We start from the raw sequence: 15,946 nt of genomic DNA, 5'->3' as shown, positions 1-15,946 counted from the left end.
AAGGGAAGGTTTGTTTAGTGGTGGCATTATGCTGGAGTTGGCGGAAATGGCGGAGGATTATCCTTTGAATGCGGAGGCTGGTGGGGTGAAAAGTGAGGACAAGGGGGGCCCTATCATGGTTCTGGGAGAGCAGAGGCGCGGGAGATGGGTCAGACACGGTTGAGGGCCCTGTCAACCACCGTGGGTGGAAAGCCTCGGTTAAGGAAGAAGGAAGACATGTCAGAAGCACTGTTTTGGAAAGTGGCATCATCGGAACAGATGTGACGGAGGCGAAGGAACTGAGAGAATGGGATGGAGTCCTTATATGAAGCAGGGTGTGAGGAGCTGTAGTCGAGGTAGCTGTGGGAGTCAATGGACTTGTAATGAATATTGGTGGACATTTATCACCAGAAATTGAGACAGAGAGGTCAAGGAAGGGAAGGGAAGTGTCGGAGATGGACCATATGAAAGTGATGGAGGGGTAGAAATTGGAAGCAAAATTGATAAATTTTTCCAGATCCAGACGAGAGCATGAAGCAGTACCAAAACAGTCATCGACGTACCGAAAAAAGAGTTGTGAGAGGGGGCCTGAGTAGGACTGGAACAAGGAATGTTCCACATACCCCATAAAGAGACAGGCATAACTGGGGCCCATGCAGGTACCCATAGCCACACCTTTTATTTGGAGGAATCTCCTTTGCCTCCACCTAGATACTGAGAGGCTGAGGAATCTAGAGCACAGGGGCACAGTCCCGGGATAAGGTGCCAATTATTTGGGATTGGGATGAGGACAAATTACTTCGCTTACTAGATTGTGAATCTTTGGAATTCTCTACTCCGAGGATTGTTGATGCTCCATAGTTGAAAATATTTGAAGCTGAGATGGACAGATTTTTGATCTCTCAAGGAATCAAGAGATTTTGGGAGCGGGCTGGAAAGTAGACTTGAAGTTGAAAATCAACCATGAACTAGGGAATGGCTGGGCAGGCTTGACAAGCAGTATGGTGTATTCCTGTTCTTATTTCTTATGTTCTTGCATTCTTATGTTGATCTTCTCTTGATAACTGCTGGCATGACATCAGCCATTTGAATTTCTCTGCTTCCAGGACTCACAACTTGACTCCTTCTGAACTTGCTGCATTCCATTCTCTAAGGTCCACCCCTGTCATTGTCATCAAACGTGTTGACAAGAGCGATTCTGTTGTTATTGTCTGGTCAGCTGTCTTCTACTGAGCAGAAGCCAAACACCGACTCTTTCACATTTCCTCCTACGTTCCCTCAACTATGACTTCACCACCGTCAACAGCAACTTATATATTATTCAGCCCCTTTAAACGTGGAAGTCCCTTCAGAATCTTGTATGCTTCAATGAGATTGCCTCTAATTCTTCTAATCCCCAGAGAATATAGGCCCAATTTACTCACCTTATCACAGGACAACCCTCTCAACTCAGGGACCAATTGAGTGAACCTTTGCTGTACTACCTCCAAGACAATTGTATCCTTCCTTAGAAATGGAGACCAAAACTGCACATGGTACTCTAGGTGTGATCTCACTGAAGTGCTTGACATGAGCATTATATTTTTTAAACATTACAATGAGCTGCAAAAGGAAATATTAAGTCAGATGACCAAAAGCTTGGTCAAAGAGGTAGGTTTTAAGGAGTGCCTTAAAGGTGGTAAAGCGAAGAAGAGTTTTCTTCGATTCATCATGGGATGCGGGCATTGCTGGCTAGGCCAACATTTACTGTCCATCCCTAGTTGCCCTTGAGAAGGTGGTGGTGAGCTGCCTTCTTGAACCGCTGCAGTCCATGTGGTGTAGGTACACCCACAGTGCCATTAGGGAGGGAGTTGCAGGATTTTCACCCAGCGACACTGAAGGAATGGCGAGATATTTCCAAGTCAGGATGGTGAGTGACTTGGAGGGGAACTTCCAGGTGGTGGTGTTCCCATGTGTCTGCTGCCCTTGTCCTTCTAGATGATGGCGGTCGTGGGTTTGGATGGTGTCTAAGGAGTCTTCGTGAGTTCCTGCAGTGCATCTTGTAGATGGTACACACTGCTACTACTGTGCGTCAGTGGTGGAGGAAGTGAATGTTTGTGGATGGGGTGCCAATCAAGCAGGGCTGCTTTATCCTGGATGGTGTCAAGCTTCTCGAGTGTTGTTGGAGCTTCACTCATCCGGGCAAGAGGGGGGTATTCCATCAGACCCCTGACTTGTGCCTTGTAGATGGTGGACATTGCTTTGGGGAGTCAGGCAGATTTCCTTCCCTAAAGGGCACTAGTGAACCAGATGGGTTTTCATGACTATGGCTTCATGGTCCTCATTAGACTTTTAATTCCAGGTTTTATTGAATTCAAATTCCACCATCTGTCATGGTGGGATTCGAACCTGGGTCGCCAAAGCATTGCCTTGGATCTCTGGATTACTAGTCTAGTGACAATATCACTACATCACTGCTTCTCTTATTGTCTTAGTTGGACAGTTGCAGGCAGGGTAATCCAGAGCGTAGAGACTAGGCCCTAACATTCATGGCACACAAGTGCCAGGCAATGACCATCTCCAACAAGAGAGAATCTAACCATCTCCCTTGACATTCAATGGTATGACCATCACTGAATTCCCCACTATGAACATTCCTGGGGGTTACCATTGTCTGAAATTGAACTAGACAAGCATTTCCTTTTTCTTATTTAAATTATTCCTTCCTTTGGGCCAAGTGCTGGTAAATGGGATTAGGTAGGTAGGTCAGGTGTTTCTCACGTGTTGGTGCAGACTCGATGGGCCGAAGGGCCTCTTCTGCACTGTGTGATTCTGTGATTCACGGGATGGGGGCATTTCTGGCTAGGCCAACATTTATTGCCCATCCCTAACTGCCCTTGAGAAGTTGGTGGTGAGCTGCTGCAGCAGTCCATGTGGTGTAGGTAGACCCGAAGTGCTGTTAGGAAGGGAGTTCCAGGATTTTGACTCAGTGACAGTGAAGGAATGGCAATGTATTTCCAAGTCAGGATGGTGTGTGGCTTGGAGGGGAACTTACAAGAGGTAGTGTTCCCATGCATCTGCTGCCCTTGTCCTTCTAGGTGTTAGAGGTTGTGGGTTTGGAAGGTGTTGTCGAAGGAGTCTTGGTGAGTTGCTGCAGTGCATCTTGTAGATGGCACACATTGCTGCCATTGTGAGTAGGTGGTGAAGAGAGTGAATGCTGAAGGTGGGGTGCCAATCAAGTGGGCAGCTTTGTCCTGGATAGTGTCGAGCTTCCCAAGTGTTGTTGGAGTTGTACTCATCCAGCACTGCTTTGAACTATATTGCCGATCCTTCACTGTCATTGGGTGAGAAACTTGGAACTCCTCTCCTATTAACACTACATGGACTACAGCAGTTCAAGGCAGCAGCTCACCACCACTTTCTCAAGGGCAAATACGGACAGACAACTAATGCTGGCCTTTCCAACAATGCCCACATCCCATGAAGGAGTAATTTAAAAAAAAGGTAACTGAAGGTGTGGAGCGATTACAATCAGGGATGCTCAAGAGACCAGAATTAGAAGAGCACAGGTATTTTGGCATGTTGTGGGGCTGCAGAAATCTATAGAAGGGGAAGGGCGAGGCAATGAAAGAATTGGAAAAACAAGCCATTGTTCCCAGCACTCTCACTCGCAATCATCCCTCCTTGTAGTTCCCCAAACCCGAACAGCCTGCTCTACCTCCTTCCCAAGATCCACAAAAGGACTGCCCTGGTAGACCTATCATCTCAGCCTGCCCCTATCCCATCGATTTGATTTCTTCTCGACTATTTTTTCTCCCTTTGTCCAGTCTTTTCCCATTTACATCCGTGACTCTGACACCATTTGTCACTTTAACAGTTTCCAGTTTTCTGGCCTTGTCTCCTCTTCACCAGGGATGTCCAGTCTCTCCAACTCCATCCCCCACCAGCATGGTCTGAAGGATTACTGCTTCTTCCTTGAACAGAGGTTCAATCAGTTTCCATCCACCATCCTCCTCCACCTGCCTGAACTTGAACTCAGATTGAACAGCTTCTCACTTCCTACAAATGAAAAATGCTGCTAAGGGTATCTACTTGGGTTCTAGCTATGCCTGCCTCTTTGTAGGGTATGTGGAACATTACTTCCTTTGGGCCACCTGCCTCACCTCATTTTCCAGTACACTGATGATTGCAGTGTTCACCCTGAACTGGAGAACTTAATCAACTTTGCTTCCAATTTCCAACTTTCTCTCAACTTCACCTGGTCCATTTCTGACACTTCCCTTCCTTGACTTCTGTGTTTCCACTTCTGAGGATAGGCTATCAACAAATATTCACCATAAGTCCACTAACTCCCACAGCTACCTCGGCTACACTTCCTCACATTATGCTTCCTGTAAGGACTCCATTCCATTCTTCCAGTTTCTCCATTTCTGCCACATCCATTCTGATGATGCAACCTTCCACACCAGTGCTTCTGATAGGCTATTTTTCTCAACTAAGGTTTCCTCCTACACATGGTTGACAGGGCTCTCGACTATGTCCATCCCATTTCCAGCACTTCTGCTCTCATTCCTTCCATTCCCTCTCAAGGCAAGTTCCCTTGCCTACATCTTCCAATTCACCAGCCTCCAACAAACCATTCAACACCACTTCTGTCACCTCCAGCATGATGCCAACCCCAAACACACCTTCCCTTCCCCTTTCAGCATTCAAAAGTAATCATTGCTTCTGTGACACCCTGGTCCTCTCCTCATTTTCCCCCAGCACCTCCACACATCCCATGGTACCTTTCCATGCAAGCACTGGAGATGCAACACCTGCCCATTTCCCTCTTTCTCTTCACTGTCCAAGATCTCAAACACTCCTTCCAAGTGAAATGCAATTTAAGTGTATTTTTTTCAACTTATTACACTGCATTGCTGTACACTGGGGAGACCATAGGCAGATTGGGTGACCGCTTTGCACACCACCTCCATTCAATCTCCAAGCATGACCCCAAGCTTCCAGTTGCCTGTCATTTTAATTCTCTACCTTGCTCTCACGCTGACCTCTGTCTTCAGCCTACCAAGGTGTTCCAATGAAGCTCAACACAAGCTTGAAGAACAGCATCTCATCTTCTAATTAGGCACTTCACATCCTTCTAGACTCAACACTGATTTCAACAATTTCAGACTGTAGTCTGTGAGCCATTTTGTTTCCATTTTCTTTGCATGCTGTGATCTCTTATTTTTGCTTTTGGATGGCAGCTGTTCATCATTCTACCATCCGCACCTCCTCTATACACATCTTTTGTTTCCTTACTTGCTCCATTATCACTCCCTTTAGCCCTACACCACTAACTCTTGTCATTAATCTTTTCTGTCTTACACATCACAGACTTTCTCTTTTGTTCTTTTTTCACCCTTCCCCATTTCACTTGCTTAAAACCTGTTACATTTCTAACTTTTCCCAGCGCTGATCAAAGGTTATCCACCTAAAACGTTAACACTATTTCTCTCTCCACAGATGCTGCATCAACAGATTATTTAATCATTTGCTATTTTTATTTCTTTTTGAACCTCCACCGTTTTTAGATTTTCACTATTTGGAACATACACTGTTCTTAGATCCAAAGTGGATGATCTCGTATCGTCCACGTGAAATCCATTTGCCACAGTTTTGCCCATTTACTTAATCTATGCATATCTCTAATTTTAAGCTTCCATCCACAATACTGCCTATCTTTGTGTTATCAGCAAACATGGATACGTGGCTTTCTATCTCATCTTCCAAGTTGTTAATGAATATGGTGAACAGTTAACTCCAACCCAACTCAGATCCTTGCGAGACACCACTAGGTGCATTAATACCTGTCTATTGCCCTACTCTACTTTGTGTCTCCTGCCAGTCATCAAATTTCAAAACTAGGTCAATAAATTACTGTCAGTTCCATAAGCTTCAAATTTTGCTAACACTCTCTTACGAAGGACTTCACCAAATGCATTCTGAAGTTCACATAAATAACATCCATAGACATTCCCCTGTCCACTACATTAATGAATTTTTTGAAAAGATAAATCAGGTTCATCAGGCATGACCGACTCTTTACAAATTCATGCTCTGCCTGATCAGCTGAAAATTTAAGTCATTCAGTCACCCTATGCTTAATTATGGACTCTCAGTTTCCCAATAACACATGTTAGGCTACCTGGTCTATAACTCCCTGGTTGCCCCCTCTCAGCTTTCTTAAATCGTGGAGACACATGCACAATTTTCCAACTGAAGGAACAGTTCCCAAATCGAGGGAACTTTCAGAATAGTTAGGGCATCCACAATGTTCCCGCCCACTTCCATTGAATGCTGGAAAGGAAACTATCTGGTTCTATCATTTTAAGCTATTAATGAATGTGAAAGTTTAAAAGACATTTGGTGTTCAAAAAGGTTAATCTGCTCTGTTTGTGGATTTGATAGTTTTTATCACTATTAATTTCTCTATAACTACTAACATGTTTCTGTTAATTTTATTGATTCCCTGTTCCTGATTCTTGATGGGTGAAAGGGGAAAGGTTTAGGGGGAACATTAGGGGGAACTTCTTCACTCAGAGAGTGGTGAGAGTGTGGAACGAGCTACCATCTGACGTGGTAAATGCGGGCTCACTCTTAAGTTTTAAGAATAAATTAGATAGATACATGGATGGGAGATGTCTGGAGGGTTATGGACTAGGTGCAGGTCAATGGGACTAGCAGAATAATATTTCAGCACAGACTAGAAGGGCCGAATGGCCTGTTTTCTGTAGTGTTCTATGGTTCTATTCAATAATAGTTTCCTTGTGATGTCTAGCAAGCTGACCTCTTCTACTGTAAATAGAAAATAATTATACACATCCATTATTTCTTTATTTTATTGCCAACATCACCATTATCAGTTTAAGGGAACCACGTTATTCCGGACCACCCTCTTTTTTCTAATGCAATTGCAAAAATGCTTTGCATTGATGTTAATATCCCTTCTAAGTTTCTTTTCACATTCCATTTTTGCAGCTCTTATTATCTGCTTTATTACCCTAAATTGAGTAGCCATATACTACATGGCATACATTGTTTTGGTTGAACAGAGTCATGTCTGAATACAAACAATTAAGGTTACCACTGTTCAAGCATTTCTACACCTTGTCAACCATTTATACTCAACGATGAACACTCAAAGTTGGTTTGAGTTCATGCTATTAAATATAAAATGAGCAGAGTAGTTTCCAGAAGCCAAATGTTTCAACTTTCAAAATGTATGGATCTTTCCCATATTATACCAAGCTCATTGTCATCAACCCATTCTCTACATCAGAACAGTCAATGCCAGAAACAGTAATTCACTCAAGTGGCTCAGTTCAGGGTCAAACCTTTCAGTTTGAAAGGACTACTTACATTGACAAAAAAAGGAACTATAAGCATCACAATCGCTAGCTCCAACTGTGGGTTCTGGATTGGATTGAGTAGAGCCACCTGTAAGCAATCAGAAAAAATGCACAAATGATAAAAAGTTTATTTAACCAAGCAAGGTTACCCCTGTAATCTCCTTCCACAGCACTATACAATTTCCTTCGACTGCTGACGCCACCAACCACCCCACCTGCAATCTCCTTCCACGGCCCACATCACCAACCACCACACCCGCAATCTCCTTCCACGGCCCACATCACCGACCACCACACCCGCAATCTCCTTCCACGGCCCACATCACCGACCACCACACCCGCAATCTCCTTCCACGGCCCACATCACCGACCACCACACCCGCAATCTCCTTCCACGGCCCACATCACCGGCTACCACACCCGCAATCTCCTTCCACGGCCCACATCACCGGCTACCACACCCGCAATCTCCTTCCACGGCCCACATCACCGACCACCACACCCGCAATCTCCTTCCACGGCCCACATCACCGACCACCACACCCGCAATCTCCTTCCACGGCCCACATCACCGACCACCACACCCGCAATCTCCTTCCACGGCCCACATCACCGGCTACCACACCCGCAATCTCCTTCCACGGCCCACATCACCGGCTACCACACCTGCAATCTCCTTCCACGGCCCACATCACCGGCTACCACACCCGCAATCTCCTTCCACGGCCCACATCACCGGCTACCACACCCGCAATCTCCTTCCACGGCCCACATCACCAACCACCACACCCGCAATCTCCTTCCACGGCCCACATCACCGACCACCACATCCGCAACCTCCTTCCACGGCCCACATCACCGGCTACCACACCCGCAATCTCCTTACATGGCCCACATCACCAACCACCACACCCGCTATCTCCTTCCACAGCCCACATCACCGACCACCACATCCGCAACCTCCTTCCACAGCCCACATCACCGGCTACCACACCCGCAATCTCCTTCCACGGCCCACATCACCGGCTACCACACCCGCAATCTCCTTCCACGGCCCACATCACCGGCTACCACACCCGCAATTTCCTTCCACGGCCCACATCACCAACCACCACACCCGCAATCTCCTTCCAAGGCCCACATCACCGGCTACCACACCCGCAATCTCCTTCTACAGCCCACATCACCGGCTACCACACCCGCAACCTCCTTCCACGGCCAACATCACCGGCTACCACACCCGCAATCTCCTTCCACGGCCCACATCACCGGCTACACCACCCGCAACCTCCTTCCATGGCCCACATCACCGGCTACACCACCCGCAACCTCCTTCCACGGCCCACATCACCGGCTACACCACCCACAACCTCCTTCCACGGCCCACATCACCGGCTACCACACCCGCAATCTCCTTTCATGGCCCACATCACCGGCCACCCCACCTGCAATATCCTTCCATGGCCCACATCACCGGCCACCCCACCAACAATCTCCTTCGAAAGCAGATGTCACCGACCACCCCACCCGCAATCGCCTTCATGGCCTGTGTCGCTGACCACCACACCCACAATCACCTTCCACAGTCCGCATCACCCCACCCGCAATACCCTTTGAATGCCAACTTCACTGACCACCCCATCTGCAAGCTTCTTCCATGCCAGATGTACAATTCAATGCAAATTGCAAAACTGAAATACAAAGAAAATCCGCAGCTTCTATTCTCCACTACAAACCATCTTCGTAAACCTTTCTTCCCTGCCCCCTCCAACCTCAACAAGTATGAGGAGCTCATGGACTTTGTCACTGAGATTGAGAACATCTACCTAGCTGCCTCTGCCACTTCCCTGGCTTCCTCTAGTCCAACAGGCCAAACCACCCAAGATCCCCCTTGCCCTGGTCCTGATATCTAATTATTTCAGTCTGCATGCACCCCAGTAACCCAATCTCAAATATTTATGCAACTGCTTTCTGCAACAATTCATCGTTCCACTGTCAGCAACAAGGCTTGGGAGAATCAGTGGTAAAATCTAGGAGCAATGGTTCATTCTCTTGGGGGCTTCAACTTCTCAAGGAGATGTCTACAATAGGACCATATAAATGGATAATGCATAACAGGCTGAAGGATTTCATAATGGTGATCACAGCCAGGGCTTACTAACCAGGTACTATAAAGGTGAGACTGGAGAGTCCTGATAGGATGACAGTAGATTGGGTTGAAGGTCTGTCTTCAGCCAAACCCACTGTGTGATAGGATTGGTTCAGGTGTAATGCTTTCTGTAGGTGAAAAACCTACTGATATTCATCAACTCCTCAGATACCTAATCAGTCCATGTCCGCCAGCAGCAAGACCTGGAAAACATTCAGGCTTTAACTAATAAGTGGCAAGTAACACTCGGGTCACACAAGTGGCAGGCAATGACAATCTCCAACAAGATGTTCAGTAGCATTGCCATCACCGACACCTCCACCATCAACATCCTGGTGGGTGGGTGGGGGGATGACAGGGGTCACCATTGGCCAGAAACTTAACAGGACCAGCCTTATAAACACTATGGCTACAAGAACAGGTCAGAGGCTGAGAACTGCTTGATTAACTCAGCTCCTGACTCCCCAAAGCCTGTCTACCAGCTACAAGTCTCAAATCAGGAGTGTGATGGAATACTCTCCACTTGCCTGGATGAGTGCAGCTCTCACAACACTCAAGAAGCTCGACGTGATCCAGGACAAAGTAGTCTGCCTGGTCGGGACCCTATCTTAAACCTTCCCTCCCTCCGTCACCGATGCACAGTGACTGCAGTACGTATCATTTACAAGATGCACTGCAGCACCTCATCAAGCCTCCTTCAACAGCACCTACCAAACCTGCATCTGACGTTTGGCCTTCGAGGCAAAGATGACTATGTCCATCATCTGGTGTGTTTGATAGCGTCCTGGTGGCCCACAGGTGACCGTTAAGGCAAATCTGTGCCTGGAAGGTTTTGCTTAGCAGAACAGGATAGCAAAGACAATAGAGTTTTGGACGAGCTGCTTGGGATTTTCTCTTCTTGTGTTTTTTCCTCTGCTTGTGATAGGTGCTTGCTTTCGATAAAGGCCTCATACGTTTTTATATAGTCCAATGGTCCTGGGCAAGCTTCCCCTCAGGGCTCGAGGTTAATAATTTCTCTTTTAATTTTTGTAAATTCAGTAATCTAGTTAAAAGGTTGGTAAGGTGGTTGACTCAGCTGACTGTATGACAGTTAACTGTCAATCACCTGAAGCCTGACTGGGGACTGAATAGGTGTTGATTACTATTTGAAGCTTAACTAGTGTGAGTCATCTCAGCTCAATTTAAGAAAGGGACTATTTAGAAGCACACTACAGTGTGCTTGTACACGAACAGGGGAGAGATTTCATTGTGAGTGAGACACAGCCAGAGTGAGTGTGGACATTGGCAATTTGGTGCAGAGTGGGAATTTGGTGCAGAGGGGAAGAGGTGCTCTTTGCATTTTTTCTTTGCTATCCCACTTCTTAAATCTTCAGAGAGTGGTCTTGCCCTGCTGCAGCAGTAGAGGCTACAAGGGAGAGAAATGACTGGTAAGTAGTGGGTCAGGTCGGGTAATTATTTACTACTTTTATCGCTTATAGTTTAAGGTCTTTTTCTGGTTTATAGTTTGTATATTCTGTAATAACGAGGATCAGGAAAGAAGAGCCCTAGAGTAATTGATTTAAAAGGTATAATTTAAAGTGATAACTCATGGCTGGGGAGCTCAAAGCCGTGGCGTGCTGCTCGTACTCCATGTGGGAAGCCGGGAACATTTCCAGTGCCCGGGACCAGCATGTGTGCAGGAAGTGTGTCCAGCTGCAGCTCCTGGAATCTCGGGTTTCAGAGCTGGAATGGCGGCTGGGGACACTGTAGAGCATCCGCGAGTCTGAGAGCATCATGGAAAGCACGTTGAGAGGTGGTCACACCGCAGCTGAAGGGACTTCAGGAAGGAAGGGAATGGGTGACCACCAGGCCATCCAAGAGAAACAGGCAGGTAGTTCAGGGGTCCCGCTCGCAAATCGGTATTCCATTTTGGAGGCTAATGAGGGTGCTGGTTCCTCCAGGGAGTGCAGACAGAGCCAAGCTTCTGGCACCACACGCAGCTTGTCTGTACAGGAGGGGAGGAAGAGGAATAGTAATAGGGGATTCTATAGTCAGGGGAACAGACAGGTGCTACTTGTGGGGAAATCTACAGAGGAACAGTGGGGGGTGTTCAAAAAGGAAATGGGGCGGGTACAGGCTCAACATGTTCCCTCTAGGGTGAAAGGAAGGAGTAACAAGCCCAGAGTACCATGGATGACCAGAGATATTCAGGTTATGATGAAGAGGAAAAGAGAGGCTTTTAGCAGGTACAAGGGAAGCAAATCAGTGGAGGCATTAGTGGAGTACCGAAAGTGCAGGGTGGAGCTTAAGAAAGCAATTAGGAGAGCAAAGAGGGGATATGAGAAAGCTCTGGCTGGTAAAAGAAGGGAAAATCCCAAGATATTCAAAGCATATCAATGGGAAGAGGATAACCAGGGAAAGAGTAGGGCCCATTTGAGACCAAGGGGGCAATCTATGGGTGGAGCCAGAGGACATCGCTAGAGTGTTGAACGAATATTTCACATCCATCTTCACCCAAGAGAGTGAGGATGAAGGTATCGAACTCGGGGAGAAAAACTGTGAGGTTCTTGAACAAATTGATATAGGGAGTGACAAGGTATTGGGGGTGTTGGCAGGCTTAAAAGTGGACAGATCTCCAGGTCCAGATGATTTGGGTCCCAGACTACTGGGGGAGGCAAGGGAGGAGATCGCAGAGCCTCTGACCCAAATTTTTAATTCCTCTCTAGCCACGGGGACGGTGCCAGAGGACTGGAGAACAGCTAATGTGGTTCCACTATTTAACAAGAGTTGTAGAGATAAGCCAGGGAACTACAGGCCAGTGAGTCTCACGTCAGTGGTAGGGAAACTATTGGAGAAAATTCTGAAGGAGAGAATCTATCTCCACTTGGAGAGGCAAAGTTTGATCAGGGATAGTCAGCATAGCTTTGTCAGAGGGAGGTCATGCCTAACAAATTGGATTGAATTTTTTGAGGAGGTGACCAGGTATGTAGATGAGGGTAGTGCAGTTTATATGGATTTCAGCAAAGCCTTTGACAAGGTCCCACATGGGAGACTTATAAAGAAGGCAAATGCACATGGGATACAGGGTCATTTGATAAGGTGGATTCAAAATTGGCTTAGTTGTAGGAGGCAGAGGATGATGACAGAAGGATGCTTTAGTGACTGGAAGCCAGTGTCCAGTGGCCTATCACAGGGATCTGTGCTGGGTCCCCTATTATTCGCTATTTATATAAACGACATAGATGACTATGTCGGGGTAGGATTAGGAAGTTTGTGGATGACACAAAGATTGGCCGGGTGGTTAACAGTGAGGTTCAGTGTCTTGGGTTACAGGAAGATTATAGACGGGATGGTCAAATGGGCAGATAAGTGGCAGGTGGAATTTAACCCTGAAAAGTGTGAGGTGATACACTTTGGAAGGAGTAATTTGACAAGGAAGTATTCAATGAACGGCATGACACAGGGAAGTTCTGAGGAACAAAAGGACCTTGGCGTGTGTGTCCATAGACCTCTGAAGGTGGAGGGGCATGTTAGTGGGGTGGTGGAAAAGGCATATGGGACACTTGCCTTTATCAATCGAGGCATAGATTACGAAAGTAGGGAGATCATGTTGGAGTTGTATAGAACCTTGGTGAGGCCACAGCTGGAATATTGTGTGCAGTTCTGGTTGCCACATTATAAGAAGGATGTGATTGCACTGGAGGGGGTGCAGAGGAGATTCACCAGGATGTTGCCTGGGATGAAACATTTAAATTATGAACTGAGGTTGGATAGACTTGGGTTGTTTTCGTTGGAGCAGAGAAGACTGAGGGGCGACCTGATCGAGATGTACAAGATTATGAAGGGCATGGACAGGGTGGATAGGGAGCAGCTGTTCCCCTTAGTTGAAGGGTCAGTCACAAGGGGGCATAAGTTCAAGGAGAGGGGCAGGAGGTTTAGGGGGGATGTGAGGAAAAACTTTTTTACCCAGAGGGTGGTGAGGGTGTGGAATGCGCTGCCTGGGAGGGTGGTGGAGGCGGGTTGCCTCACATCCTTTAAAAAGCACCTGGATGAGCACTTGGCACGTCATAACATTCAAGGCTATGGGCCAAGTGCTGGTAAATGGGATTAGGTAGGTAGGTCAGGTGTTTCTCACGTGTCGGTGCAGACTCGATGGGCCGAAGGGCCTCTTCTGCACTGTGTGATTCTGTGACTCTGTGATATCAAAACTCCTCAGTGAAGCCTTCAGAATGTTCTTCCTTTGACCGCCATGACAACGTACCACAGACTCAAGCTCTCCATTTGGTAAGTGAGTGTCAAACATTCCAGCTACATTACCAGCCCAATGTGACTGCCTTAGTATAGTGTGAATGCTTGGTATTAGGGGAAAATTAAAAATGCTAAAAAGCACACAGTAAGAAATTACTGAACATACTTAAAATCTCCAAGCAGCCATGGATACTAAACCTATTGACAGCTGAGGGTAAGCAGATGGACCTTGCACACAAAGGGGCTTTGAGTTTTGTGTGATTTATGCAGTTTCAAGAGATGAGCTAATGTCCAGGCACAGGCAGAACCATTCAAGTGGTGCAATGGTGCGTTGAAGCCTTGAGAGCTGGACTGGAAATAAAACAAAGTTGGATTAGGTATACTCCTCTTTCAGATAGGGACGAGGCGGATGGTTTAGCTTAGATATGGGAGGACATACAAAGACAAGAGAGAGCTTTGATGAAACACGAACAGTTCTGAGTTATGAGAATCAAGGTCCTTGTGTACGTGTTTTAATTTTGATTGGATAATATAATTATGTATACATCCTTTAGAATAATTGGTTAGCAGAATCACACGTTTATGTACTCTAGGATAGTTTTAACATGGTACCTGTATGTCGGTTAACAATTGGATATATTCAAATGTACTCAAAAGTACTGTGATAAGAAAAAGTATAAAAGTAGTGAAATGTAATCAATCTGGGAGCTGGGTCATTTTCAGGAATGATTGTGGCTCCCTTGCATATGCTTGAATAAACCGGTGAAAGGAAGCCTGAGTCTCTGTGGTCGCTGTGTGATCGGGGATTGTAGTTTCTCCTCTGGCCTATGTGGTAGTTGCTGGATAGGAGGAAATACCCTCTTCACTTGGCATGCCAACTCAGGTGAGCACCTCGCTGTCTGGTATTTTGTCCTAACATTTGAACTTCAGAAGCTTCAAAAGGCAGATCAAGTGAAAGTGGTTGAGCTTCTTGGTATGACGCTAATACACAGTCCAAGTCTTGCATACACATTGGGCAGAACTATTGTGTTATAAAGTGCATGGTATTATATGATTATGTTTTGGAGTGTCCCTTTAATTCAAGGTAAAATGATGCAATGAAAAGGGGCATGTGACCTGCTGCAGCAAGTTGATGTGACCTAGTTACCATGGGGACAGGAAGCTCAGGTCAGATGTTATTGAAATCCACGTGCCAGATTTAACACCTGGTATTGGTATATAGGGTAGACCTAAAGACTCTGAGGCACTGTTCTTGCTTTTGTGTAGACTTAAGCTGAGGGAGGGATGGAGAGCAGGAGAAGCAGCAGCAGCCATTGGGACCAGAAGGGAAAAGCTCCTCTGCTAGTTACAAGGCAGAATGTTATTGAAAGCTTGCCCTCGTGATAAAGAGAAGGAACCTGCAGAGATTTAAGGTCACTAGAAGATTTGGGAATTCTCAGAACGTTGAGGGACAGGACCTTTGACAGACTCTGGATGTTATGACTGAGTGAAACAGGGTGAAGTGAACTGATCTGGCAGCTTGTGCACATTCACCAGGAAACAGAAAATCGTAAAGTACCTTGGTCCTTCACCCAAGTAATCAACCGAGTGAACATTTTCTGAGTTAGAACAAAACTGTATGCAGTATTCTAGGTGTGGTTTCACCAATGTCCTTACAGTTGTAGCAAGGCTTCCCAACTTTTACACTCCATCCCCCTTGAAATAATGATCAACATTCCACTTGCCTCCCTATTTACTTGCTGTACCTGCAAGCTAACTGACTTAGCATTCCTTCACTGTCGAATCAAAATCCTGGAACGAATCCCCTATCAGAGCTGTGGGTACTTCAAGTCCGGTCAGTGGTCAGGGTCAGCAGGGTGTGACTTCAAGTGAGGCAGGTAGAGGGATCCTGTGTTCAGGAACAGAGGAGCCTCAGCTCTTGACCTTGTCCAACAGGTACGAGGTACTTACTTGCTGTGTGGATGAGGAAGAGGGCTGTAGGGAGGATGAGCCAGCTGACCACGGCACCGTGGCACAGGAGGCCATTCAAGAGGGGGGAGCAAAAAGACAAGTGGTAGTTGTAGGGGATTCTATAATTAGGGGAATTGATAGCTTCCTTTGTAAGCAGGATCGAGAGTCCCGCATGGTATGTTGCCTGACCGGTGACAGGGTGAGGGACATCTCTGACCGGCTTGAAAGGATATTGGAGAGGGAGGGGGAGGATCCAGTTGTTGTGGTCCAC

The 15,946-nt window shown here is 46.5% G+C and overlaps 1 protein-coding gene across 6 annotated transcripts in view; it reads right to left on the bottom strand.

Moving 5' to 3' along the window:
• The window catches only part of stimate (STIM activating enhance), a 147,463-nt gene that overhangs the window by 63,544 nt on the left and 67,973 nt on the right, over positions 1-15,946 (bottom strand). For all 6 annotated transcript variants that reach the window (XM_078543068.1, XM_078543067.1, XM_078543069.1 and 3 more), the window contains exon 6: positions 7,360-7,437. In XM_078543068.1, coding sequence (XP_078399194.1) covers positions 7,360-7,437 — 78 coding nt within the window. The remainder of the gene's footprint in view (positions 1-7,359; positions 7,438-15,946) is intronic.

Source organism: Cetorhinus maximus, chromosome 6 (assembly GCF_964194155.1).
Source record: "Cetorhinus maximus chromosome 6, sCetMax3.hap1.1, whole genome shotgun sequence".
In the NCBI taxonomy this organism is placed as follows: Eukaryota; Metazoa; Chordata; class Chondrichthyes; order Lamniformes; family Cetorhinidae; genus Cetorhinus; species Cetorhinus maximus.
This window is presented reverse-complemented; position numbering and strand designations above follow the sequence as displayed.